This window comes from Lepidochelys kempii, chromosome 15, assembly GCF_965140285.1.
Source record: "Lepidochelys kempii isolate rLepKem1 chromosome 15, rLepKem1.hap1, whole genome shotgun sequence".
NCBI classification, from domain to species: domain Eukaryota; kingdom Metazoa; phylum Chordata; order Testudines; family Cheloniidae; genus Lepidochelys; species Lepidochelys kempii.
This window is the reverse complement of record NC_136394.1, coordinates 27,220,296-27,248,294: the sequence shown is the minus strand read 5'-3', so window position 1 is coordinate 27,248,294 and position 27,999 is coordinate 27,220,296. Positions and strand designations below refer to the sequence as shown.

The 27,999-nt window shown below is 38.0% G+C and overlaps 2 protein-coding genes across 5 annotated transcripts; one reads left to right on the top strand and one right to left on the bottom strand.

Annotated features, from left to right (window-relative positions):
• Nucleotides 1-22,850, bottom strand: RAD9B (RAD9 checkpoint clamp component B). The gene is made up of 11 exons (XM_078848987.1): nucleotides 21,652-22,850; nucleotides 19,627-19,697; nucleotides 18,189-18,338; nucleotides 16,810-16,924; nucleotides 14,370-14,469; nucleotides 9,833-9,939; nucleotides 7,012-7,118; nucleotides 6,446-6,510; nucleotides 4,842-4,964; nucleotides 3,760-4,045; nucleotides 1-461 (listed from the first exon to the last, which is right to left on the bottom strand). The coding sequence occupies exons 1-11, from the start codon at nucleotides 21,683-21,685 to the stop codon at nucleotides 330-332; spliced, it is 1,290 nt and encodes a 429-aa protein (XP_078705113.1). The 5' UTR covers nucleotides 21,686-22,850; the 3' UTR covers nucleotides 1-329.
• On the top strand, nucleotides 21,816-27,999 carry VPS29 (VPS29 retromer complex component). Of its 4 annotated transcripts, XM_073313056.2 has the most exons (5): nucleotides 21,816-22,034; nucleotides 23,046-23,057; nucleotides 25,610-25,801; nucleotides 26,675-26,910; nucleotides 27,574-27,999. In XM_073313056.2, the coding sequence occupies exons 1-5, from the start codon at nucleotides 22,032-22,034 to the stop codon at nucleotides 27,689-27,691; spliced, it is 561 nt and encodes a 186-aa protein (XP_073169157.1). In that variant the 5' UTR covers nucleotides 21,816-22,031; the 3' UTR covers nucleotides 27,692-27,999. The 4 variants fall into 4 exon arrangements, with proteins under 4 accessions (XP_073169157.1, XP_073169158.1, XP_073169159.1 ...); XM_073313057.2 differs by lacking the exon at nucleotides 23,046-23,057 and having other exon boundaries at nucleotides 21,817-22,034; XM_073313055.1 differs by lacking the exons at nucleotides 21,816-22,034; nucleotides 23,046-23,057 and having other exon boundaries at nucleotides 23,850-25,801.

Sequence of the window (27,999 nt, the reverse complement as noted above, 5' to 3'; positions counted from 1 at the left end):
TCTTAACCAGTTCCTTTTTATTGCAGAAGAGGGAACCTGTACAACCAAATGAGCTCTGACTGTTCACTTGAGAGCTCGAAACTCTAGCCGCCTTAGGTGTTAGTGATTTTGAGTTTAACGCTAGTAACAGGCTAAAATATAAAATACAAATAACAGCAGTTTCTATTTACTATTTAATCTGAAAATAGTAGAAAGCCCTAGGAAATTTGCATAATGGAAGTGTTGCAACAAGTTCCTCTGTAAAATCGCCTGTAGCTATTCACTAGGTATTAAAGTGTATTTTACATGCATAAAGACAATTTAAACGTCTGTGAAAGGTTGTACAGGCACTATACAACTTGGGAGAGCTGCTCATTGTCAACATCGTCTTCGACATCACTAGCTGTGGCCAAACTATGGAGTGTGTGGCTGATGACATCTTGCTCCTTAAATGAAACTGCTCCAAAGAAAAGTGAATGAAACTGGAAAATGCAATATTTAATAAAGTGAGTTTTTGTACATATAAAATATTCCTGGGATTTTTTTTTACTGCTGATTTAAGTCCTTTAGGCAAGCACATTATTTAAAAACAACAAAAAACACCTTAGTAACCCATGTAGACAAACACATTTAGCATCTACAAATATTTCCAGCTGTCATTAGAGGTGTACCAGTGTATAGCAATTTGCCAACTGATTTAATTGCAACCACTAATTCAGTATTTCAAAGCAAATTTGAAAGTCTAGATATGGGAAAACTGTTGAACTTATACATAAAGCTGCCTCAAAGGTTTGAATTTAACAGGGGAAAGATGTGAATATTTAAATCCTAAATATTTAAAATACTACTACATAAATGTAAAAGCAGAGATTATGCTGGTCTGCAGCTATGGTATGCATAGGACACAGTTTTTGAATATACAGCTCTCGAGAGAGACATGTATGGCAGATGGAAATGAAGAAGCCATTGGCAGACGTGGTCTTCACAACCCTCTGGAAACAGGTTTAACTATTGCTAAACCTTTTCAGAAGGGTAGAAAGGAATGGGTCAGATAGCAGAAAAAATAATTGACAAGCCACTCCTCCCCCAAGAGGAGGAGAGAAGCTGATGTAAGTAAGCACATCTGTCATTTTTGTGAAAGACCTCTGCTGCTGTCCTTGATTTTACTGCTGCATCTTCACAGACACTACTTTAATTGGTAGTGATAACTCTGGAGCCTTCCACTGCCTTAAAATAGACACTGAAAAGGCTCTGTGGGCAGGTGTTTGCTGGCATGTGTATGTTCCTGTGAGGGTTCTCTGTGCGAAATGGGGGGGGGGAGAAACAGGTCAGAGCATGAGGTGGGGGTAATAGAAAGCATATAGGTGTCTTCCTCTAAGGGGTGGTGGAGGAAGAATTGGGTTCAAATCCTGGTCTGAGTAGGAAGGGAGAAAAATAATAAATCCAAGAGGAAACATGGACTTTTAATTTTATATTTTCTCATATTCATGACTCAGAATACATACCTATTCAACTTGATTAAATAGTCAGACAACAGTAAGATTGCTCAAAAGCACTGAACTGTGACCATGTTGGTCCATGGAAACCAACAAGCACCCACAGGTGGTTGGAGAAAAGCTAAAGAGGGAAGGATTATGGCTCAGGATCAAGCATAGATCTGGAAATGCTGGTTTCTAGTAGCAACTCAACTATACAGAGGCTCTGAACAAGTCACCTTCCCTCTGCTTCCTCTCGCTGTAAAATGGGGACTGGCTGTTCAGTGGCTGTTCAGCAATAAGTATTACAAGAGAAAAATTTGAAAAGACACTGATTATATGTTTAAGATAACAGAGATTAACAATTGCATTTTTAAACTAGCTTTATATTCCTTTACAGATCAAGCTCTTTTTAGAAGTTGTTTTGGTATGAAATGATGTTTTTTAAGGGATTTATGTTCTAGCCAGTCAGATTTTATTTGTGCTAGTTTCCAGCGTAGCTTTCACTTTACTGTCACCTTAACTAAAGCGTATTCTCAAATCCATAAAGCAATAGGCATCATATAAAGCTCACTATTTCTCAAGGAATCTACAGGTAAGGCCTGGTGGATTACATAGGAATTTACCTGTTACAGGAAGAAAAAATTCTAGTCCTTTATGATGGAAGAACCTCAAAAAGTGAATCAAGCATAAACTGAGGCAGTGAAATCAGCCGTACTCTAAGTAAAACCTGAAATATCCCATTCGTCATAAGCAGGGCTCTGTTGAACCCCACAACTCCATAGCTAGGAAATCTACAATTTTTCGATGATATGGAGGTCAGTGATTTCCTACAAAATTTGCCATTTTGCTGAAACCTAAAGCCTGTCATCTTGTTCTATCTTCTTGCATTACCAGGACTGCCTTAAGCTGCCTCTTGCTCTCTAGTTTTCCTCATAAGAGGAGTTAATTGGCTTATAGTGCTTGCTGTCTATAGGATTGCAAAGGCAGTTGGGGGTGGGGTGGTTGTCTAGTAGCCAGAGCTGGAGTTCAGTTTGCAACTAGGGCATAGGGGCAGCCAGAGAATATAAGCAGCTAAGTAGGGCGATCTGGAGAACAGCACAACAGCGAAGGTGTGAGGAATCAGGCAGATACGTCACTGAAGTAGTTACAAGCTGTCCCTGTTTTTCCCCTCCCCACAACTCCCTGACACACAATGGACAGGAAATAAGATGCTGAAATGGACTCCTAGACCACATAATGGGAACTTGGGAAGTACAGCATAGCAAAAAATCCTCAGTCCTAAAAAATCCCTGTAAAAGTAATTCTGTGGTGGATGAACTTTTTCAAATATGAACTACAGGCAGCTGTAAAGGGAAGGAGAATAGAGGGCACTGTGGGGCAGTAGACTGAATTAACATTGCCACAGAATTTGGGTCCATTGTACTGCAAAGTACATGGGGACCTGTCTATAGGGGAACTGTTTAACTGTAGATTCTACAAATATTGAAAATCCTATTGTTGCACTGAACTTGACTGAAACAGCAATTTATATAGAACTGAACACTGTGGTGTGGTAAATGGGGCTACATGTAGTAACTAAACCAGGGGTGGGCAAACTTTTTGGCCTGAGGGCCACATCGGGGTTCTAAAACTGGATGGAGGGCCAGGTAGGTAAGGCTGTGCCTCCCCAAAAGGCCTGGCTCCTGCCCCGTATCTGCCCCCTCAGAACCCCCCACCCATCCAACCCCTCCTTGCGCCTTTTCCCCTGACTAACCCCTGCTGGGACCCCCCACCCTCCCAGGACCCCACCCCCATCCAATCCTCCTGCTCCTTGTCCCCTAACTGTCCTGACCCTTAGCCACACCCCCACCCCCTGACAGGCCTCCTGGGACTCCCACACCTACCCAACCACCCTCTACTTCCTGTCCCTTGACTGCCAGCCAGGACCCCCTGCCCCTTATCCAACCCCCCTGCCCCCTTACCATGCCTCTCAGAGCACCAGGACTGGCAGCTGCACTGCTCAGCCGGAGCCAGCCATGTCGCTGCACAGTCTAGAGCCCCGGAGCAGGCTGGCGGCTCTCGCAGCCATGTTGCCCGGCAGGAGCTTGCAGAACCCACCGCCCAGAGCACTGGCAGCATAGCAAGGGGAGGCGAGCCTCCCTGGCCGGGAGCTCAACAACCGGGAAGGACGGGGCCCACGGGCCGTAGTTTGCCCACCTCTAAATAATACTAGTTTAAGTACTAGTTAAAAGTATTATTTTGCTGTCTGATCCAAACTCATTTTTCTTTAGCTTACAATGTAGATTTGATTTGGCATTCTTACCTTGTACTGATTAGAATATGAGGGTTCTACTTCCTCCACAATTTTAATGTCACCTGCTGCACTCATGTCCAATACTTCTAGGTTCACGTCTTTTTTTGAGATTATGGGAATAATATCTCCTTTTGACAGAGGTTTACTGCACTCTACAGGTGACTCCGTGTTGCTATGTGTTCTTCCAGTCCAACAAGGCTTTTTTGAAGCTATTGTTTCTGCATTATCATCATTATCTGCAGAATTGTTTGAGACATTTTCAGCATTATGTGCATGGGCCTTCATCAAGGTAGGCCTGAGGGATTAACAGACACATTTGAACCTGACTTTGGATGTCTTACTAGATAAAGAATAAAACCATATAAATAAATAGATATTACAAATGGCTAATGAAAAGCATGATGACTCTAGAACTAGGCTTTCATCTAGTGTGACCTTTCCCCTCAGCTGAGCTTCATGGATCCCAGGCAAAACTGACAATAGTAAGAATGCTGCTGTTTGTTCTGCTGCAAGTTCCTGATGCTGGCTCCTCTTGTAATCCTAAGGAGAGGGTATTGCACCAGTCCACTTCATGAAACTGAAGCATGGGTTTGAGAAGGTAATATAAATCTACAGAAAGCCATTCCCCACAAACTAGAAATAGGGAGAGATCTGAAAAGGCAATGAGAAAGATGACACAGGCAGCGAAACAGTATTTTAAACACATATTGGCTGTCAGAAATTATGGTGACAAAGTGCCACCATAGTATTGGAAAGATAGCTATGTACTCTGGATAGGAGAGGCAGCAAGTAAGAAAGAGCGCCCTCCCCTCATTATTGGTGCACTGTCTTGGGTCTCAAGCTGTCATACCAGCTCTTCATCTTCTGGTCAGGCTCTTTAATCTGAACCTGATCATCCTTTTAATCCAATAAGACATCTCACTTGTGCAAATGCCCTAATATGAGTTACCATAGTGACGAATGCTGTAGCAGAACCAGTACATCTCTTCCCTCCCACCTCAATTCTAACATAATTGGAAATTGCAAAAAAGGACAATGGATGTTCAACCTTTAGGAGCAGAATACCAAAACAATCCTAAATACTGCATTACCTTTTCTGTCTTTGTGAAAGGCATAGAGATTGCTGAGAAGATTCCCTATTTTCAATGTCAGCTAATGTAGCCAAAACAAAGCTGGCTTCTACCATCATGTCCTCAATACTGAAAGCAATTGGTCTAAAAATGTAAAATCAGAGACTGAATTGTATGTGTAAATATATATATATATATATATATATATATATATATATATATATATGGGTTTTTTTTGGGGGGGGGGGAGGAAGGAGGCTAGTTCATATACTTCTACGGATATATACATACAGATAGATATACACACACAAAGATGCTTGGTATAGATCAGTGGTTCCCAAACTTGTTCCGCCGCTTGTGCAGGGAAAGCCCCTGGCGGGCCGGGCCAGTTTGTTTACCTGCCGGGTCCACAGGTTCGGCCAATCGCGGCTCCCAGTGGCCATGGTTCGCTGCTCTAGGCCAATGGGAGCTGCTGGAAGTGGCAGCCAATACGTCCCTTGGCCCGCGCTGCTTCCAGCAACTCCCATTGGCCTGGAGCAGCGAACAGCAGCCACTGGGAGCCGTGATCGGTCAAACCTGCGGATGCGGCAGGTAAACAAACCGGCCCAGCCTGCCAGGGGCTTTCCCTGCACAAGCAGTGGAACAAGTTTGGGAACCACTAGTAGAAAGAGTATTTCTATTCACTACTTATTTAAGAAACATTTGAAACTTCTTTGTTTCGCATTACAGCTTTATATACTGCAGTGAGTAAGTACTATGGAATTTTGTGCTTAAAATAATTTATTACCAAAGGTGCTTCCACACTTGCGGACAACTTCTCAAAGTTCAGATTTAAATAAAAAATTTGTTTCCTTAACTGTTCTCAGAAAAGGAAACTGATGACCTGATATTCAGAGGTGTACTGAGCACCTGAAGTTTCCCTTGAATTCAGTGGGATGTGTGGGTGCTCAGCAATCCAGAAAAATCAGACAAATTATGTTTTGTATAAGGTCTATCATATGAAAGTAAGCTCCTTAAATCTGATAAACTATTCAACTTTTGTATTACTGTGGTTAATTACAAATACAGCTCTTAACAATAAGTGAATGCTATTGGTTATTTTAGGGGGAACCACTTTATTGATATACAGTAGAACCTCAAAGTTATGAACACCAAAATTACGAGCTGACCAGTCAACTACACACCTCATTTGGAACTGGAAGTACGCAAACAGGCAACAGCAGAGACAAAAAAAAAGCAAATACAGTGCAGTACTGGGATAAACAAATAAACTACTAAAAAAATAAAGGGAAAGTTTAAAAAAAAGATTTGACAAGGTAAGGAAACTGTTTTAGGTGCTTGTTTCATTTAAATTAATATGGTTAAAAGCAGCATTTTTCTTCTGCATAGTAAAGTTTCAAAGCTGTATTAAGTCAATGTTCAGTTGTAAACTTTTGAAAGAACAATATTTTGTTTAGAGTTATGAACATTTCAGAGTTACGAACAACCTCCATTCCCAAGGTGTTCATAAATCTGAGGTTCTACTGTAATGGCTAAATATTACTCATAATTTAGACTGCAAATGAAAATTGAATGCAGCGCTGTTACTAAAATATTACTGTACAGTTAGGTTCCCAAAAATGTACTTTCCAGACACATCAAAATGAATTGAGACAGTAGCGCTAGTAGCCTCTGCAAATGCTAGTAGACCCTACAAATGGAAAAGAAAGGATTATTGAAGTATCTTAAAACACAAATATTAAGCACTGCATTTTCCTTTACATTTATCCCATGGATTAATCTTAATGGATTAGGGATACCAATCTACTGTTACATGTATACATTCTTGCCTTCTGTGCCCTGAGATTTCCCCAGAGATAATATTTTCCACATCTAGTATGAGATGCATTATTATAGCTATAGATTATAACATCTTCAATACATGTATGATAAATCTTTACTCAAACCTCAAGCTTTTACAAAAAAAAATATCCTCACTTCCCTGTTCCCCACCATACTCTCTGAAGGTAAACCTCCAGTGCTAAAAGGAAGCCTGCTTTTATGGCTACCCCTCATCCAGGTAGTAATACCACTGTGCATGTGAGGCACTGTATAACAGCTGCCTCAGTGAGAGTCCTGCAGTGTCATGGTTAAACATTATATATTCTACACAAATATCCTACTATCAAGAACATTTTATTTGTATCTTTACCCTCAGTTCTTTAAGGCAAAACGTTACTTCAGAGTCTACTCCAATTTGAAAGTAGTCAAATTCATCTGGATTAAGATGTATTTTAGTGTGCATTGTCTTTGAAAAATCTGTTCAAAAATTACAAGAAAGGCAAGGATTAAAAACAGAAGGTGAAATTCTAGCCCAGTAAGTCAGTGGGGCCATGATTGCACTCACAGGCCCTGACCAGCAATTGTAAAAGTCTAACAAATAACTTACAAACATGTATACGAGTATTTAATGTAAATATATAGTGACTCTGATACTGATAATTATGAAATATCAGCTGAAATATTTACACCTGTTATCTTCCAAGAGTAACCCCTACTAGCACAATTACAGTGGAAAACAGTGTATTAGAAAAAAGATTCCAATAATTCCATCTAATCACAAAGAACAGTAAATCACTTCTTAAACTAATTTTAAGCTTATCAAACAACTAAAAAGAATTAACAATCAAACAGGAAGTTACTAACTTGACAATGTCATGAGGAAGACTGGAATTCAGAAAATTAAGTCCCATTTAAGAGACTGTAAATCAGACGTCAAAGTTGTTTTAGGTAAAATACTCTTGAAATGCTTTGGTTAATGTAATGGTTTGTCTAACCATTTTTTTTAAACTATTTAAATTCTAGAATTTACCCTGTGACCTAGAAGTTAAGGGCAAATATTTTTGATTATTTAAGTTAGCTTAAGATGACTATTAAATTAAATAAAGCATTTAAAAATATTACTTAGAACAACTTCTAATGTTAATTTCCAATTATTTTTAATGCACCCTACATTTTTTTCATCCTAGGGTTTCACCTTGAAGTCCCTTGTACAAAGTCCCACTGACTTCAACGTTGATAAGGTGTTCATTATATGCCCTGTATTCAGCAGTTTTTATTTAAGAGTTTATTTTAAAATGTAAACATTCATATGGAGGCAATTGCTGTGTGATTTTTTTAAACAGACTTAATCACAGTTGACAGCTATCTGAAGTATAAAAGAAGGCAAAAAAAGTTAGATTTTTCTTTAGATTCGGTTTCCTGATTTTTTAACAAAATAGTCTTTCACTGATATTGTACAATTGATATAAACAAGGGAAAATATTATGCAGTTCATTTGTAAGTATTAAATTTTTCACTTATAATGAACATTGCAATTCTCTTAGTTACTGTAAGAAGAATGAAAGATGTTCTCCATTCATGGGTGCTCATCTTTGGAGGGGCGCAGAAAGAAAATATAAAGACATTTTTATTATGTGTGTGTGAGTCTCAGAGAGGTGCAGAATATATTAAAGCAGTATGAATAGTGAACTCCTGTGGAAACCAGTCTCAAGTCTTTTACTCTTCCTGTTGGAATTTTCGTGTCTCAACCTCCATCCATGCACAGTTGTGCATGCAACAATAACCCTGTAGTGTTCTATAAGGTAGAAGAACCACAATTTTGTAATATAATTGCCAACTCACAAAATGTAGGATCTATAATAAGCAAATGAAGGCAGGTCTAGGGAGGCAGTGTCATCCCTTCCTCCTCCATTTCCAACACCAGGCCATTTTTCAGGGTTTATTTTTTCTATAGACATCCAAACCACCACTAAATCATATATTCAAAGGTATAAATATTGCTTTGGTTGCACAGTTTTATATATAGAATGTGGCTTAATATGTTCTATTAAGCAAATGTTTTATAATACCAAAAAAAAAAAAGTACGTCTCCTTTGTCCCTCCCTTCTTTCTCTTCTTACTCTCCTCTTTTAGTTCTGTTTCTTGATGAATCTTTATGCAGCTTTTTCTCAAATTATTCACCCTCTTTAAATATATGCTTGTTTCTAATAATGTCTCCTTCTTGAAGATGTAATCTATTTTCACTTCTCTTTTTCACAATCTGCTCCATTTCTACTATTTGAGCCTCTCTGCCCTCCCTTTCTATAGGCTTCCCTCACACCAATCCATACACCCCCCACTGCTTGCAAAAGCATCTTTTTCCTTAACTGCACCACCATCAAACTGGACCATTTCAGGAAGGATGCAAAAGTGTGGGGTCTTACTCTCCAAATGCAGTGGCAAATGTTTCACAGGAGGCACGGGTTACAAAGTACATTTATAGGTGTCTCCCTCAAAAAGTGTATGAATTGATTACACCATTGTAAAACTGTATTAGTAGCATCGCTTTCTGGGGCCGTGCACGAGAACACTATGCTTTAGAAACAAATTTATATTTTCAAAATACTTCCAAATCAGATGTCAGGAAAACACTCTCTCCATCTTATATTCTCACACATTAGTGCACAACATAACACTACTAGACCAGCTAAAATGTAATACTGCTGTCATACATTAACTTTTAGAAATATGCTCATTGCCGATGATGGCCATTACAATGATGTTATTTATGTTTAAATATTTATCTCCTTTTTAAATACAAAATTCTCCTCCTCTCCCAGTTTGTTGCTGTTTCTTTACAGCTATTGTAGAATAATGATCTCAGTTCAAGCCCACAGCAAATTGTGTAATTTTAGCTTGATGTACTGCTCTGGCGGCATCTACTATTGATACCAAAAAAAGTCTAACTGATGCACCAGAACAGGTTTCCTCAAAAACTTTTAAGGGTTACAGTCCTATTTTTGATTTTCTATCCTGGCATCTTCTCTGACCTGAAACCCTCTGCGCACCTTTAACTTCATTTAAGATATCTAAATTATCAGTTTAACTTCCAGCCATGTGATACCTTTTCCCACCATGGTGCAAAGTTATTATTTTTTTCAACTGTTTTAAAGCACCGTTATCCTTCAAAAATATTGTGAACTAATTCTTACCAATTTCTTCCTCAGTATAACTCTTGAAACAAACTTTCATTGGTGTAACAGCTACAGTTACTTCCTCTTGACAGGTTGGAAAATGAATCATTATATCAGTCAGCAGCCTAAGAAATTTTGTATAGCATGTTAAGATTAGTTTGGACAACAAATTACTATCTATTCACGTTAGTAACACAAATTAGTGTCACTTTGCCATAAGAATTGGAAACATTTCAAGAGAAAATATAGGTTGTTGTGTATTATCCCCCCTTTTAAACGTGATTTAATTGTATTTTCTTTTCTTTTAGTATATGATGATGATTTTATATATTATACTTCAATAATGTACAATAATTATATTTTTATCTAACCAGTACTGTTAAACAGTTAATATCTAATTATCATGATAATTATGACAATCTTAATGTGATTCTGTTTTCCTTTTAGTATTAATATATCAAGAGCCAAATAACCATTTTAGATACATTTGCCATCATCATTATGCATCACAAATTTCAGTGGAATCCAGCAGCAATATTTTTATTATTCTTACTTTGTTCATAAATTTGTAGGTGATGGAAAAGCAAAATTCTTGCATTAAATTTTGTTTACTACAGACAAACAGGTTCAATTGATGGCTGTTTCTCCATATACTGATTGCAAAAAGAAATACACTGATCATTCTTTTCCCAAGGAATCCTGACATATCTCCTCCAGCCTCCAAAAGCTCTGTGTTGTAGTTGTAGCAACTCTCTCTCCAGAAAAGGAAGGCCGGGACACAGCTCTCTCCAAAACCCCTCAACACTGCTTCCTGAGTTGACGTGTTGTGTGTTAGGAATAATCTCATTAAGTAGAACAACAGAATGTAAGTACTTTGGGGGCAATGACCTTCTTTTTACTGAATATCTGTACAGTCTGTATAACAATGGAGCACAGAACCACCTACTGCAATATAAAAACGAAGCGGGCAAAAATCCAAGACCACTCCCATTTCCCCTTTTTTTAAATTGAGAATGATTCCTCCCAAATCATAAGTAAAAAAAAGACCCATGATAGAAGATATTTTATGCAAGGCACAGAATTATTAAGACCCTTAAAAGTATTCCTTATTGTGTAGCCTATCATGACAGTATCCACTTCTTGATATTTTAAAAAAATATGGCCTCATGCTTTACATCCTTTTTACTGTTTCTTTTTTTAAAAAAAAGTCAAGTGTGACAGTTTTTCCAGCTTGGCAAAAACATCTACTTTACATTATGAACTGCTTCAATTTTTAAAAATAGGTTCATGAAAAATGTCATGGATGTTTCCCAATTTGTCAACTCTATTGAATTAATGTTTAATTTTTTAAAAATCTACTCTGCACATACTGGTATTCAGAGTCATGCTATAGGTAACATTATAAATATTTGGCCTTCACATGATGTGTACCCAGTTACTTCCTACTGTGAGCTTTGCACCAAGTCTTCAAAAACACTTATTTCAGTTATAAAAACAATATCATGTAAAGTCTATTTTGTGGTTTTACAGACTTCTATTTCTATAGTATTTGAACAATGAAACTGAGAAAGGGAAAATAGGGAATTTAGACACATTATTAAAATTAATGGAAGGTATGGACCTAAATCCCCTACACTGTTTTTGAAATATTATTAACTTAAATATTTAAAAATATGGGAAGAACTGTAGCTGTTTATGTGAAGCATTCAAAATGGTAGTGATGTGCTTTTATCACAAATGATATTAAGGAGGATCTTCCAGCTGGCCCATGCAGCTGTTGTCTTGTTACCAAATTAAATGATGATAATATTTTGTTTTCCTACAACATTTTCAAGCTGAAGATCTGAAAGCTCTTTACAAATAGTAATTAATACTTTTAAGAATGCTGTGTGTTGGGTAAATATTATTACCCCCATTTTACAGATGAGGAAATTGAGGAACAAAGAGATACAGGATCCTATTCAGTGCACACTGCAGTCAGTGGAAAGACTCTAATTGACTTTGATGGATATTGGATCAAGCCAGAGCTTGCTACAGAACTCAGTTTGTCAATCTTCAAGTCCTGTATTTAAACACAATAAGAAGCAGCTAATGCATTCCAGAATGTCACTGGCATGATTTCTGAAAAACAGCAAGTTTGTCAATATAAGACCAACTGAGATATAACTTTGTCAGGCTAATACTCTTTTGTATAGGTAAATACTTTTTAAACCTATATACACTTTTAATGGCTACAGGAACAGATTGCTCTTGTTCACTGCTCTAGAATTTTCTTTTCAGGAGATGAGCTAAAATCTTTCTATATAAGTTCAGCTGGCAGGGCACATTTAAGAACTGTACTTTTAGCACCCTTACAATGCTTGTTCCAAACTTGACTGTCCCATTGGTAAAAATATTTAGCTTTTTTTCTATTTATGCTAATATGATCATTGAATTTTTTTTCTGACTTGTGCTAAAACCAACTATGCACAGAAAGCCAATGGAAATTAAAAACTTTTCTATCTTCATACCACAACAAAGGCCTAATTCAAAGCCCAGTGAAGTCAATGGAAGGACTTCTATTGTCTTCAGTGCACTTTGGATCATGCTCTAAGTCTTTGCGGTATCTTCTCAAGACATATTCTCCCTGACTGCAGCTCTCAATTCTGACCAAGTCACTGGTATACCTTTCGTGTATCTTAGCTCCCTTTTGTACACTCAAAAATATGCCTGCCTGATGTACAAATTTGCATTTGGACAAAGACTATTAGATATTAAATAATCCTTTAATTATAGCATTAGCACCTGCAATAACTGAGCTGTTGTTGCTAAGCACAGTTTTCAAACTGTATCTTTTGCGAATTAACAATGAGACTGCTGAAAGCAGGGAGCATGTTTAAAAAAAAAATCCTAAAAAGAGAGCAATGTTTCAGTGAATAGTGTAGAAAGGTTTGGCGTATATATGACTGTGATACTAGTGTTGTTTTTACGGAATGTCCAAATACTTGCAAACTAATGATGATTTCTCCCCAAAGCAATATTTAATCAAAAGATTTCAAACTTCAAAAGAGTGGCTTTTAAAAAAAACATACAGATAAGAACTATTTCTTTACTTCGAAGAATTGACTGAGATAAGTAAACTGCACATCAAAATCCCTGGTATTTTCAAGTGCATAGTATAATTACTTCTGTGCAGTAACCAATGTATATTACAGTATGCAGCGTTGTTGATATTACCTCACCCACCTCATCTCTCTAATAGGTATTATAGAAAGGTTGATATTTCATTTTGAATTGGTAACCATTATATGAATACATTTTTGCTATAAAATTCCACTGCTTATATTCTTAATAGTAATTTTCAATAATAAGGTCTTTGCAAACAAGGATTTGTGAGAGAAAATCAGTCTACTCTGCTGTTTTGGTAACTTTTTAGTTATTTTTCCTGTTTCAAAATATGAAATGTAAATGCTTTGCTATCATTTAGTGTCACTGTAGCACCATGATTAAATATCTCATTACCTTCTCCTGAACTGGGGGAGTAGTGTAGCTGCCATAATCAGGATTTTAATTGCCAGGAGTAATACTCAGAATATCACAGTCATACTCCTCACTCCTGACATATACCTCAGTCCCCTTCACCAAAAGTACACAACAAAGGATACTACAGTATTTTTCTTTTTTCTAGAGGTAAAAGAACACCTGTTTCACAGAAGTTCCAGTAATCTCTCCCCTATGCCAATATTTAATGTATTTATTGTGAATATATAAAATATAATATACAATTATCAATAATGCTAAAGGATGGTTAAGGTGAGAGAAGCTGACTGTGTAAAAATTAAACCTTCTTACTCAACAGCAATGTTGAATATACACAGTCAAAGCATATTTTTTGTATAAAAATAATTTTTTGCTATCTTTTACCTTTGTTAGTGCTGCCACTAGGGAAGAATAACGTGATTCATATCTAACACATTCATCATCACCAAAAAAATTGTTAACTAAGTTCAGTTTTAGAATCTTTATAATAGCAATAATGCAGGAGCCAAAATAACCCAGCTCAATTTCAGACTCCAGGTGGAGTTCGCAGCAACGATAGTCAGACAATCATAATTTTCTTTGTTAAACTGAGCAAATTTAATCTAGAAGTCATGGAGAGACAATAAATGTTGAATCCCATAATGCTTGTTACAGAAAGCCACTTTTCAGAGTAGAACTGCACTTTAAGTAGCTATTATAAAGTTTGTAATTTTACCTTTAGATTCCTTTGTTTAAACAACTCAAGCACAACTTCAGTATTTATGATATTCTGTAGGAGCTTCTGAAAGCTTCTAGTTATACATTATAGACTTTACTCAAAGCTGGATTAATGGTAGGGCTGATGCAGCCATGACCTAAGGTCCCCAAGATGTAGTATTATTTAGTATAGTAGTATGAAACTAATCAAACATTGGTTATTACTATGTGACATTTAGGTGCCCAAAATATGTTCATGCCTGATTCTCTTAATTGGACCCTGAGTGAACTACTTCCTCCTATATTATTTCTAAAACAAATAATATATTGAATTCATTACCTTGATTGAATCTTCAGTACATTAGGACACATATGCCTTGAAAAAACAGCTTGTAAGGGTTCACTTTCATGAAAAGTCAGGTTATGAGTTTTTACAATACCTAAAGATACAGCATAGGTATAAAAATTAACATATGTTTGCATGTTATCTTAAACTTAACAAATGTTAAATTAACACTTTCATTAATCTCAGTAAAAAAACCCAACAAAGGTCCCATTCTGCCCTGTGTGGGAATAGCTTGCCTAAGTATAGGAAAGTCCATGAATTTTAACTCAGTTTCCTAGGAATTCTTTCATCATGAAAAAAGATGAAGGTTCCACTTCCAAAACTTGTGGGTCTCAAGAGTTCTCTCTGAATCTCAGGTGATCCACAAGAGCAAAGGGTCAGGCACGTTAGCTCCCAGAAAGTACATTTTGGTGTTTGGGGTGTAAAAGAAAGGCGGAATGGTTGGCTGGTATAATAATGAAAATAATAAACTTCTATAAACATTTACTGAATAGCTATCTTAATTACCATCTACTATTGCATACAAAAAGAAAAGGAGTACTTGTGGCACCTTTTTGCGAATACAGACAAACACGGCTGCTACTCTGAAACCTACTGCATACAAGTATACAAATACTCTGAGGCTTAGGTTTTATGATAGTGTTTAGTGATCTGCAGTGGATATTGAGAGATGTCACAGGCTCGTTTTCACTATCAATGTATGTGTCAGGTTCACTTTACTCCACTATTCAAATTAATAATTTTTATTAATAAAAACACAAGGTTATCAGATGAATAACCTTTTGCTATAAGGTTCTCTGTACATATATAGCAAGTTTATACAAATACAAATAACATTTAAAACGAATTTTAAAAAAGGAAAATTATATACTGTTACATTTTTCCAAATACACCTCTAAAATGCAAACTTTCAAAATTAAATATAACCCGAACAACAAATGGCAAGAAATCTGTTATTTCAGTGTAGCACATTAAGCTAGCACTAAATCAAACTCATTGCCTTGAGCCGTAATACATTATTTCCACTTATTAATATGAAATAGTATGTTTCAAATATTAGAAAATGCATTATGTACCATAGTTCTGCTAAGTATACTGGCAGAAATAATTATAATGGTGCTTTAAGGGTTCATTTTCCAGCAGAAAGTGATTGTGCATCACTGTCTTGTACTGGACAGAATATGTCAGACCTTTTATAAATTCACAGAACCATATAACTTGGAGATGGAAAAGACTGATTAGATCATCTAGTCCATCTAACTACCAAAACAGGCTTTTTCCCCTATAATGCATTTTCAGTATTTTGTCCCACCTAGTTTTTAAATGTGCATGCATTAGAGCATTCACTACTTCCCTGAGGAAACTATTCCACTATTATACCAGATTTCAGTATCCAAGTTTTTCCTTGATATTTTTCCTACATTTTCCCTTTCTTAACTTCATCCAATTACTCCTAGGTACATCTCCTTGTACTATCCCAAGACCTCTTCAAATGTATCAGTTTCTTATACTGGCAGTTAGTGGAGCAGCTCCTTTGTTTTGGAAATTGAAGTCTGTGAGTTCTATTCCCCATGCCACATGCATTTATTTGGATGATGAACACGGTATAGCATAACCCACCATGGATTGTTCAAAGAATTTGAGGCATAAAATAAATCTTGTTATAGTCACCATGTTTACTGTACAGGACCCAGGTGCATGAAAGCAAACATCATTAATGATTATGATGTGAAACTGCTATTCCATCTACCAAACACCTATTTTGTAGAACACAACTGTTATGACAAGTTCCCCTAAATAACTAATGAGCATCAACATTTTATAAAAGTAATATTACATTTTTTGAGAAAATTACCAAAAAATAATCATCTATCATATGAGTAATTGCAGCCCAAAGAGAAAATCAGTCTGTAGCAGCAGATGAGAACTGAATACACTAGTGCCTTATAAGCAAAAAGAACGAAGAGTACTTGTGGCACCTTAGAGACCAACAAACTTATTTGGGCATAAGCTTTCGTAGGCTAAAACCCACTTCATCAGATGCATGCAGTGGAAAATACAGTAGGAAGTGTGTGTGTATATATATATTTTCTGTACTGTACTTTTCCACTGCATGCATATATATATATATATATACACACACAGAGAACATGAAAAAATGGGTGTTGGCGTACCATACTTTACTTTATAAATTGTATTATATTATACAAAACCACTTTAGATTTTATTAGGTTGCAAAGCTTTTCAGTTTGCAAAGTCAAGCACCCAAAAGATAGGAAATGGTTGCAAGAATCTTTTATAATGGAAAATGTTACGCATAACATTCTGCCAATGACAGAAAATAAGTTTAACAATCAAAAATACAAAGCTGACAAAATATTTACAAGTTTAAAGTACTTAATGTTTCTATAAAGTCATATCACATTTAACCTACCATGTTTGCAGAAGAGCTTAAAAGTTATATGGCACTCATTAACATTTGTATAAATGTTGCACTTCTCTACATTCCTTTCTAGTGTGTTTAGACATCTAAATACAGGGAGGACTGACTGTAAGAAAAAGTGCATTAATAGTGTGCACCTTAAGAGCAACACAAAGAATGCTAAATAATAGCACGTGAATCACAAAGGGAAACATAAAAAGAAAAGCAATGACAGCAAGAGTCAGGCAAATCAACACAACCACACAATTAAAACAAAGTTAAACTAGCAAAAGCACAGGAGAAAGATGGATCCATGATTTAGTTCTGTACATACAAATATGTTTGTATTTTTATTTCCAAGAACAGTATTTAGTGTACATCAGCATCATCAATTTTTCTAACCTGAGGGCCAAATATATTATTTCAAAAGGTCAAAACCCCACAATCAATATTTTGTGGCAGATTCTCTGCCCTGTTCTGCTTCCTTTGGAAAGCTCAGGCAGTGTAAAAAGAGAAGAAATACGGTTTCTGGAGGACTCCGCAATAGCTGTAAAGCCAACATAGCCACCTCCTACCCCCTCCTTCCCACAGCCCATGGTGCAGGGGAGGAATGTCAGGGGAGGATAGGGATAATGGCTGGAGTGTGTGTTTCACTCTGGATAACCCCCCTGGTCCATGACTAAAGACTGCAGTAACCTGGGCTGGCGTAGAGAATCAAGGAGTCCTGTCTAGTTGTTGGTTTCCAAGCTTTGCTTTTTTCCCCCTCTCCTGCGCTGACCTAGGTGGCTGTGTGGTAGAAGTGAGCCACCTTTTACTACCTGCTGCTCTCTTAGTCTCAGGCAGACCCTCTGAAGCGCCTATTCTGATATCTTTAGAGCTTCCACAGACAGGCAAGTAAGCAGGGAATGAAGCAACCAGAGTGACCCTCTTCTCCCACCCCTACAATGCAACAGGTGGCCAACAGGGCAGCTAATGAACAGCTGAAACAGGGATGGGACAGTAACTGCTCAGAGTGTACCTGGCTCACACCAGACCTGCTCTTGGGACAGCAGGGTAAATGATCAGAGGCAATTAAAAACATGGTGCCCCCTACTGCCTCTCTGTAGTGATGAAGCTGTTTCAAACACTTCAATTTAGATGAAACTGCAGGGCATAGCTCAGGGAACACGTCTAATCATAAATAAATGCAAATTTTGTTCCTACCTCAGTTGTCTATAGGGCTACAAGTTAGAGTTTTAAAGGCCACAAATGGTCCCCAGTTCCACAAAGGGTGAATTCTACTCAAATAGAGTAATATATCATCCTGTCCCCTACAACACTCACAATTCCATTGGAAAGTTGAATTGCCTCGCTGTTTAAAAAGTCATCTTTACCAGTTCATTAAGATTTACCTTCATTACTAATTTACACATAAGGGGTAACTGTCTTTTTTTCCGACACAGTTCAGGCTCAGCTGTCCAGCAGTAATGTTGAAAAAACATAGATGAAAAGAAGACACATGCATATGCTGACCTAGAAGAGTTCACTGATCTTAGAGCAAGCTAAAAATATAATTAAAAAATAATATTTTATTACCTTGAAACTATAAACAAAAATGGTTGAAATGTATATTTTTATTTAATTCTATTCTCCAATATCATATATAAGAACAAAACATATTATATAATGTATGTATAAATCGAATAATAAATATAGCAGATGGTTTGTTGGATTCATATACATACATCATCATCATGTTTAAACAAATCAGTTTTACTCCTCCTGCTAGTCAGAACTGGTTGATAAAATCTAGGGCCCCAATTCAGCAAAATGAATGCGTATGAATAGTCCTACTTTACCCCAGTGGGACTATTTATATGCTTAAAATTAAGCTTGTGCTTAAGGGCATTGCTGGATCAGAGCCTGTGGTAGCAAAATCTAATAGTTCCTTTCCCTCATCTAAGTGGGGTATTATTATCATGGGTCTATTAATGCTTATATGAGAAGGTTGGTTTACTTTACAAATTAAAAATATATCTCAATTTTTTATCTGATGGTCTGCAATCACCCCAACTTAAGCTATGATCTTTGCAAAAGTTAAGTAGGCTTGGACCTGGTCAGTACGCATCTGGATGACACCACCACAGAAATGCCAAATTCTGCAGGAAGTGGTGTTGGCGATTCTGTAGGTGGGATTCTTCCCTTTGAGTCAGAAATGAACAAATGTTGGAATATGGTCTTAAGAGGTAATTTTAAATTAGATGTAAATCTGAGACCCTGACCACTTGTCGTCATTAAAAATCTGTGGCACTAATCCTACTGTCATAGAAAGAAAAGGAGGACTTGTGGCACCTTAGAGACTAACCAATTTATTAGAGCATAAGCTTTCGTGAGCTACAGCTCACTTCCTCAGATGCATATCGTGGAAACTGCAGCAGGCTTTATATATACACAGAGAATATGAAACAATACCTATTCCCACCCCACTGTCCTGCTGGTAATAGCTTATCTAAAGTGATTTCCAGCACAAATCCAGGTTTTCTCACCCTCCACCCCCCCCCACAAATTCACTCTCCTATAGACAAATTCTAGTTTGGCAACTATGAAAAAGCAGGAAAACTATAAAAAGCAGGAACAGAGTTTCCATGGTATCGTTCACCTAGTTAAGACGATACCCAAAAAATTGAATGTGGCTATGCCAAAAATGTGAGACAGTAAGGAAGAGAAATTGAATTATGCTGTAAGGCATGTATAGAAAATTTTTCAAAAAGCTACCTAAATTAATGTTGAGACTGTATTTCCCCATAAAAAGCCATTTAAATTATTTTAAAAAACCCAAAATGCACTTACACCTTTTTCATTTGGGTCAAACCAAAACTCATCACTAATTCGTGCTATGGCATGTAGTGCTCTTCCAAACACTGTAAGAGAAGACAAAAGAAATGTGGTATTTGCGTTCTGTATTTGGTTAAATAAAAAAAAAAAGGTGATATAACACTGTCTCCAGATTAATTAAAGAAGAGAAAAATTCTAACTTTCCTACATATATTTTAAAAGAAAGTTATGATGTAATGAGGAGCATAAAGGCAAAAATTACTGTTTTACAGCAAATCTCTTCTGTATTGCTCACAACGGCAGCAGAAAGCACCATAGTTTGAACTTTTCAAAAGTTGCCACCAATGCTGGGTACCTCAGTTTCAGGAGCCCAACCTGAGATAACTTGGGTCTGATTTTCAGAAGTGCTAAGCACCCACAAACCCAGTTGCTCAGCACTTTTACAAACCAGCCCCAAGGTACATTAGATTGGGCTCTTAAAAACTGAGACACATAAAACCAGTGGTCACAGCTGAAAAATCTGGCCATGGAGCCTTGAAGCCATTAAACAAAAATCAGAAAGCACACCACCAAGTAAAGACAGCTATTAAAGGCAACATTTCCACTGAGTGGGACTCCAGTATCTGACCTATTGAGTCCTTACCTCCCATACTTAACAGGAACTTGAAATTACCAAGCTATATTTGTTTTTATTTTGTGCACCAGGTCAGCAGTGGTGCATTACTCAATTAACAGAGTTAGTTCTTAAAATACAGTTACAAAGCCATCAGGAAGCACAAGAGCAATGGTTTTGGTCTAGGTCTTATACTGAAATTTGCTATTAGGACTACTAGCTTTTAGGCATTAAAACAGCCAACTTATTTAAAGATTATTGCTGTATATATTGAAAGAAACTTTAAGGTTGCATGGCTGAAATAAAATAGTTTTTGAAACAATATAGGAGTACCTTGATAATTTACATTAATGACTGGGAAATCCACCATAATAATCTTAAAATAACATCACGTCAAAGATGATCACCAGAATAATGTTTCCCTAAGACTGGCTTTCTTTAAAATAAAATTTAAATAAGTAAGGATAGTCTTGTATCCAAAGAATTACTACTAGTAGTAGTTTGAACTTGTATCACACTTTTCTTTCATAGATGGATTTTACAAGAGCGTAAAAACCAGTATGCCCATTTTATAGATGGGTAACCGAGGCATAGCAAGTTACATGCCTTGCTCAGGATCACACAGCAAAGCAATAGCAGTCAGAATTAAAGGCCAGATTTTCTGACTCTCCCTCTCCTTCGATCTACGCATCCCAGAATCCTTGGTACTGGCAGCTGCGGCACTTCCTTTGAAACACCACTGAAATTAATGCAAAGAAAGATTCTGTTGGGGATATGTAGAGCCCTAGTTGCTCAAATGACCAACAGAGTCTTTATTTAAAAGCAGACATTTTACATACCAAAAAGTCGTCCTCTTTCTAATAACATTTTAAGGTCCAACAAGTCACACTGTGTCTTAAATTACATGGCAACATCTGTTTCAAGTATATTTTGTATGACAGAAATAGACAGGTCTTAAAACCCAAATTCCAGAGGCCTTTGGAAACAACTCAGTAAGTAGCCGTACTTTTCATCAAGTTGCACAAGGGTCTGCGTGTTCTGCATGCATGTGAGGGGCCACTGAGCTCTGCTCACAGGTAGGGACAATAGGGTTTTAACAGAGCTCCCATTACCATTCCCACCAGGTGTTCTCTGGGGAGACCTGTTGGGTTGATGAGAGACCTCGTGCAACCGATCTCAGGCAAAATGCACTCACAAGGCTGTGTGGGGGGGGGAGGCCTTGCAGCAATATGGCGCCATTGGCTTCCACATGCTGTCACACCTCATATTGTTCCAAGGGATCTGGATAGCCTTGGCTCTCCACTCCCTGCCCCTGTACATCCGCTCTGGAGGTCCGTCACCGTGTCCCTAGCAGCAGGTCTCAGCCTGCTCCCTATTTCATGGTCCCAATGATGTGCTCCCCTGAGCAGTGCCACACATCTCCCTACCTCTGAGGCGGCTGCCCCCAATCACACACTTCATGGTTCGGGGGCTGGGCGACAGCACCTCAGTCAGGCCTCCCCAGCCCAACCTCTCCCCTCACACAACAGGTCCCCAAAGGGCGGGAAACCAGCCAGTTGCTTGAGGGGCGGGGCCATCCGCTCCTCAAGCACCCGGATGGTTCTCATCCTTCTCGGTCTGACAGCGAGGCGGGAAGCGCGAGGCCTGACGGCCAAGGAGCGCGCCCTCGTGTGTACCGACTTGGAATGATCCCTTCTAGCTGCCGTAGGCCGTAACCGTCCTTGGCTTCCGGAAGCCGCGGCGGCCCGTTGCTCCCTGGCCCTTTGCGGAGCGGAGCGGAAGAAGGTGACGAGTGGACTGGAGCAGGATGGTGAGCACCCCGGGGACCGTGGGCGGTCAGAGGGAGTTCCCGACCCGCACCCTACGCTGGAGAGGGCCCTGCTGCCCTTCCCACCCGCGGCGCGTTGTTGCCCCAGGGCCCTCGCCCCGTCCCCCCGATTCCCATCGCGCTCCTGGGCCTGAGGCCTTCCTGCTCCCCTGGGATCGGAGCTACATTAGCCACGGCGGTACAACAGAACCGTGCTCCTCCTCCCGCCCCGCGACGCTCACCGCAAGCGGACTGCGTGTCCCAAAGCTTTAATTGCAGGGACAGCGCCGTGCCGGGGCCTTGCTGTTCCTGAGGCGTAACCTGACCCAACATATAGACTAACCCGCTTACTGCAAAGTAACAGAATAACTAAAACTAAGCAGCTGTCTAGAAAACAATCCTTGGCTTTTTATCTCCTGCTCACGTGCATCTTAATGCCCAGTTCAGACATTCATATTGGGGCCCCCAGGCATTGAGGCAACTTAGCAAGGTTCGTCTATATTTCTTTGGAATGCTGTTTCCTGTTAACCATGTAATCTTCAGCATTGTTTGCTTTAATAGTATTCATTCACATGAATAACCTTTTTCGGGAGTATATGTGACCACTATCTTGGAAGAATAGAAATCCATGAAATTGGCATCGATGGAGATTCTTGTTTTGGGGGAAAAAAATTCTGCACAGTCACTGTTTACGAAGTCAGTCTAATGTGAAATTCAAAGAGATGGGGGTAGAAGGAAAAATATTCAAAAGAATAACTGGTTCACTGGAAAGTTACAGCAGATGGTATGACTATTTTGTGACGTGGCAGCTTGAAAAAGTCTTCCAATATTGTTTCAGACAGTTTCAGTAAAGCTGATTTTTTAACACTTCCTTTCATAACATTAAAAAAATCATTGTTTGTTTATTCATATGTCTATTTTTTTCCTTTTCTGTTGCTTTCTTTTAACATTGTTCATGTTTCACCCTGTTTTTTCATTCCCCCTGTCTGCAATCAACTTCTTCATTCCAATAAGGCTGGGCACAGAGTAAGTTTACTCCTCTTGGCTCTTGCTAACACGGGTGGTAGGTGATTTGTCAATGTTACTAGATGTTAAAATAGCTATGAATTATGGAATAATTCTAGCCAATCTGTAGTCAAGACTGCAACTAAATTTCTGTTGAAAACCAAATTCTTATGTGCTTTTTGTCATGATTGTTGTCCATCAGAGATAAGTGTGATACCCTTAGTACAACAGAAGATGCTGCTTGTTGTAGTCTAGCAAGCTATTTTGATAGGTGGAAACTTGAATCTGAATGAGGGGCTAAAATGGCCTCTCTCAATTCATCAGCACACATTGGATTCAGTGAGGTTGAGTGTCTCTAACTGAGAGCATAATTTGGGCCGGGTGTTACATATGTAACTAACTAGCGTTACATGTAAATCTTGTAAGACTTGATTAAAGACCCCACGTATTGTTTTGTTGCCATCAAAATCAGTTATGCTACAAAATCAGCCATATTAGGAAATTGTTTTAAAACTGTTTCAGGTAACATGGTTATGCTATCAATATGTAGGGGGTATAATGTTAAAATGTAACTTTAAAAAATTTCTAATGATATGGCAGCTCAAGCATGTTAGCTCACTTTTTTTAAGTTTAATGAAGTCCTGTCCACTGAACAGGTACAACACTGGCACTAGCCGAGCAAACTTCACTGTCTTGCCCACGTGCTTCCTTTTTGAGCTGGAGGGATCATCTTTAGGAGTAATAGGACGTCTGTCCACGGGGAACTAGTGGAAGGCCTTTTTATTTCTGAGACTACCAGAAGAAGTAATTGCTTTATATCACTACTGACCTGGACTTGAACTGGTGGCTCACAGGTTAAAGATTCTGTATTACGTTACCAATTCTTTGAGTTATAATATTCCCCTCGCTTGCATAGTTTGGATACTTACACTGAGCCGGCTTTCACAACACTGGTAAAAATGCCTGAGCCCTATCTGCACTTCTGTTTACATTGTTGAGTACTGCTGCATGGTTGCTGAAATAAAATGCAAAGTACAAAATTTTATAATGTAGACAAGGTTACAGTTAGTTTATAGTGTAGCTACAAGTAGTAATATCGAACTTTTCTATTTGTCTGGAGAGCAGCCCATATGTTTGTTTACAATGGGCTTGTCTACACTGGGAATTTACAGTGCTGCAACTTTCTCGCTTGGGGGTGTGAAAAAACACCCACCCAGCAAGTTTCAGTACTGTAAAACACCAGTGTAGACAGTGCACCAGTGCTGGTAGCTACGCCCCTCATGGAGGTGGTGTTTTTAGAGCGCTGGGAGAGCTTTCTCCCAGTGCTCTGCCGCGACTACGCAAGCCACGTTAAAGCACTACAATGGCGCAGCACTTTAGCATTGCCAGTGTAGACTAGCCCAATGTTATCACATTTTGGGTGTTACCATAAATCAACAACACTACACATGGAAGAAAACAAGTATTACGTTGACTTATTTATCAGAATAATAGGAATGCTTGCTTTTTATCCAATCCTCATGTGGCCTGTAACAATTTTTTCTTTACAACCCTTTTCACACAGTTGTTGCATAATCAAATTAAGCTTGGCTTATTGATGCTTTGTCTGCATTAATTTTATTTCCTAGATAACAAGTTTAAAAAGTCTGAGACATTACATTGTAGGCTACATTTGTAATCAAAGATTCAGATTAAAGGTGTGATGATGGTACAGGTGATTTACTAAATAATGGTGACATCCTAGAGTAGAGATATAGACTAACAGATATTACTTGTTGGCTGATTGCATCACTTGTATTCTGTCAGCACTTATCGTACTTCATAGAGCATTTCCTTTAAGTTTTATGTATTCATAGTTCTATTCTGGTCTGGTTTATCTTCAGCTTGCAATGCTCTATTAAAATCCGCTTTTTGACAAAGCTGTACTTGATACTGTCCAGTGGAAGCTCAGATGTTTTATTATCTTGGCTTTTGACAAACTTTGCATTCAGTTTAAACACTGATGCACACTGCAGACTCATTTTAGGAAAACAAAATGAAGATTAAATATTGAAGTAAAGGGAAACTTGAAATAATGAAAGAAAAGTAGCCATAACTTAGGTCTGGTCTAAACTTAAATTTTACCAATAGAGCTATGTCTGACAGGAATGTGTCTTTTTTACTAACATAGCCAATATGTACTGTAGATGCAGTTACACCAGTATAACTGTGCTTGTACTGGTATAGATTATGCCATTTCCCCAAACCAGCATAAATTATACAAGTAAAAGGACTTTCATATTAAGTGCATCTATTGCTAGAGGGTTTTGCTGCCATACCTATATTGGCAAAACCCTTGCAGTGTAGACAAGGCATCAGTCTGTACCACTCTACCTTAGTGAGACATCACTCACTTTGAGACCCACGGCCCAGTCATAAGCTCGGTTTCAGTTCTTTTTTTCAATAATTTTACATCAGAAATGCAGAATTGTGAAACTGAAGATAACCAACCTTGCAAATTTCTTCTTGATTTTTATTGGCCCCAGTTAGGTTCTGTAATACTTAACTTTTTCCTGTCCTTGACACCTTGTAAGCTGGTGTTAGTATTAGGAGATCTTCACATCCCACATCGATGCAACAACCTCCCAGCTAAATTCAAAAAACTGCTGGTCCCAGGAAAGATCCAGCACATCCTCTGCACCGGAAACCTCTGCACCAAGGAGAGCTATGACTACCTCAAGACTCTTGCTGGGGATGTTCACATTGTAAGAGGAGACTTTGATGAGGTAATGACCTCTCTACAAAGACTTTTAAAAAAACAGTCTGACACGTGAGTTTGTTTATAACTCCCTTTACACCATTTAAGGAAAAGGACAAAATTGAGACAGTTACAGTTACTTAATAAAGAACAGGGTAAAAAGCAAATAAGCAGTACTGTGTAGTCATAACCAGTGAAATGACTTAAGCCTAGTTCTTACCCCATGCCCAACAAGGACAAAGCTGACTCTTGAATTCATGTACAGATGCCCCATGACTTACGCAATTGTTCCGTTCTGGAAAGCCTTAAGTAACTCGAATTTTGTGTAAGTCGGAAACGTGTACCTGTCTGTTACGCAAAAATTTCCGCAACTCGAAAATCTTATTTCTGGCTTATGGAACTCTTTCCGTAAGTGTGAATTTGCGTAAGTCGGGTCTTGCGTAACCCGGGGAGAGTCTGTAGTTTGGTTTATTTAATTATATTTGATTAAACATTGTAATAAAATAGCTGAACCTATTTGCCATCAAATAGCTGCTGTTGCCAAAATGTTGAAGTTCCTTGGTCAAATGCAGTTTTGTAATTCTAAATTTATTTTTAAACTGTAAATAATAAATTTATTATTTCAGTATTTCTGTAAGCTTTTCAGTCTTGGTGCCACCTTTGAGTCAACATATTTGGCTTTGATGCAGTTGATTTCTGGCTGGGTGTGGTATTCCTGCTAGAAGTTTCTACATTCTTCAGTGAAGAAAAACTTAAGTTGAAGAAGATCTTTAGATCATTCTCAGGAGCAGCAGATTTTTGTGTGATATGAATACATAGCAAATAACTTAATTCCTTCTGAAGATGGAGTCTGTTTCAGTATATGTAATCTGTATGTTGTATATTTGTTTTTAATTTTTAGAACCTGAATTATCCAGAACAGAAAGTTGTAACCGTTGGGCAATTCAAAATTGGGCTGATCCATGGCCATCAAGTTATACCGTGGGGAGATATGGCCAGCCTGGCACTGCTACAAAGGCAGTTTGATGTGGACATTTTAATTTCAGGGCATACACACAAATTTGAGGCGTTTGAGCATGAAAACAAGTTCTACATCAACCCCGGGTCAGCCACAGGAGCTTATAGTGCCTTGGAGAAGTGAGTTAAAATAAGTTGGACAGTTGTCAATTTATCTAGGTTTTTATATCACACCCATCATTGCTCATCAGCACTAATTTTACAGTAATAACAGTTCTCTAATACACCAGTTACCAAGATACATGTTTATCTTCAAGCCTTGTACACACTAACATTAATTTATTTTTTGAAATGTCAGTATTGCATTTCTATATCACTTACCAAAGGTTTGGGTCTAGAAAAGAAAAGGCTGAAAACAGCTGCTCAGCATTTGTGTGTATTCATTGTCACTGCCTATTTCCTGTGCACACAGACTAGAAAGTAATAACTAAAGCCTTCCTAATCTTTGTCAGGTTGAACAGATAATCCCCAGCAGTGATGTTAACTATCAGAGGAAACAGCTGCTGTGCATAAGTTAATTTTTAGGGTTATTTCGTTATCTAGCAAATACATTGTGCTGTTGGTGTCAAGGATTTTCCTACAATACCTTCTAAATCCATTTGCTTAAGATGAGTTTGTTGAAATACCTAGTCTTGTTTTCCAACTTGTTAGATCATGCTTATAAAATTCAAATTCAAATCCAAATTCCTTGGAGCAACTCATATTAAGGAATCTAGCTTTGAGAAATACCTAATGTTGGAGTTTTATAATTACCTGATATTAACAATCAGTTTTTCTTTCCAGCAACATCATTCCTTCATTTGTGCTGATGGATATCCAAGCTTCCACAGTAGTTACCTATGTGTATCAACTAATTGGAGATGATGTGAAAGTAGAAAGAATTGAGTACAAAAAACCCTAAAATGAATCTTCTGGTGCTCTTTACCATCTCATTTCCTCTTGTTCTAGTCAAGTAACTAAGCATTCAAGAACCACAAATTGTCTGCAATATTCGATTGTTTGCAGTATTAAACACTTTCTAACTGCTTGTAGCCTATAGCAGTGTAACTGGTTTATAATACATAGCTTCCAAACAATGGCACACTCTTGTTTTCTATGTATGGTTCAGCTTGTAAAATATCCTGTTATGGTGCAAAATGCCATAGGTGTACAATGAGTCTTGTTAAATAACTACCTTTTTAATGTTGTAATAAACTTGTTTTTCAATCA

Excerpts from the sequence above, each read along its gene's own strand:
- RAD9B (XM_078848987.1), bottom strand. The coding sequence starts at position 21,685 with ATGAAGTGTGTGATTGGGGGCAGCCGCCTCAGAG. Across the intron at positions 14,470-16,809 it reads TAAGCTCTTCTGCAAACATG|GTATTGTAAAAACTCATAAC; the intron begins GTAGGTTAAATG and ends CTGTATCTTTAG. Across the intron at positions 9,940-14,369 it reads GTACTGAAGATTCAATCAAG|GCTGCTGACTGATATAATGA; the intron begins GTAATGAATTCA and ends AAAATTTCTTAG.
- VPS29 (XM_073313055.1), top strand. The coding sequence starts at position 25,496 with ATGCAGAATTGTGAAACTGAAGATAACCAACCTTGCAAATTTCTTCTT. Across the intron at positions 25,802-26,674 it reads TAAGAGGAGACTTTGATGAG|AACCTGAATTATCCAGAACA; the intron begins GTAATGACCTCT and ends TTTAATTTTTAG. Across the intron at positions 26,911-27,573 it reads GCTTATAGTGCCTTGGAGAA|CAACATCATTCCTTCATTTG; the intron begins GTGAGTTAAAAT and ends TTTTCTTTCCAG.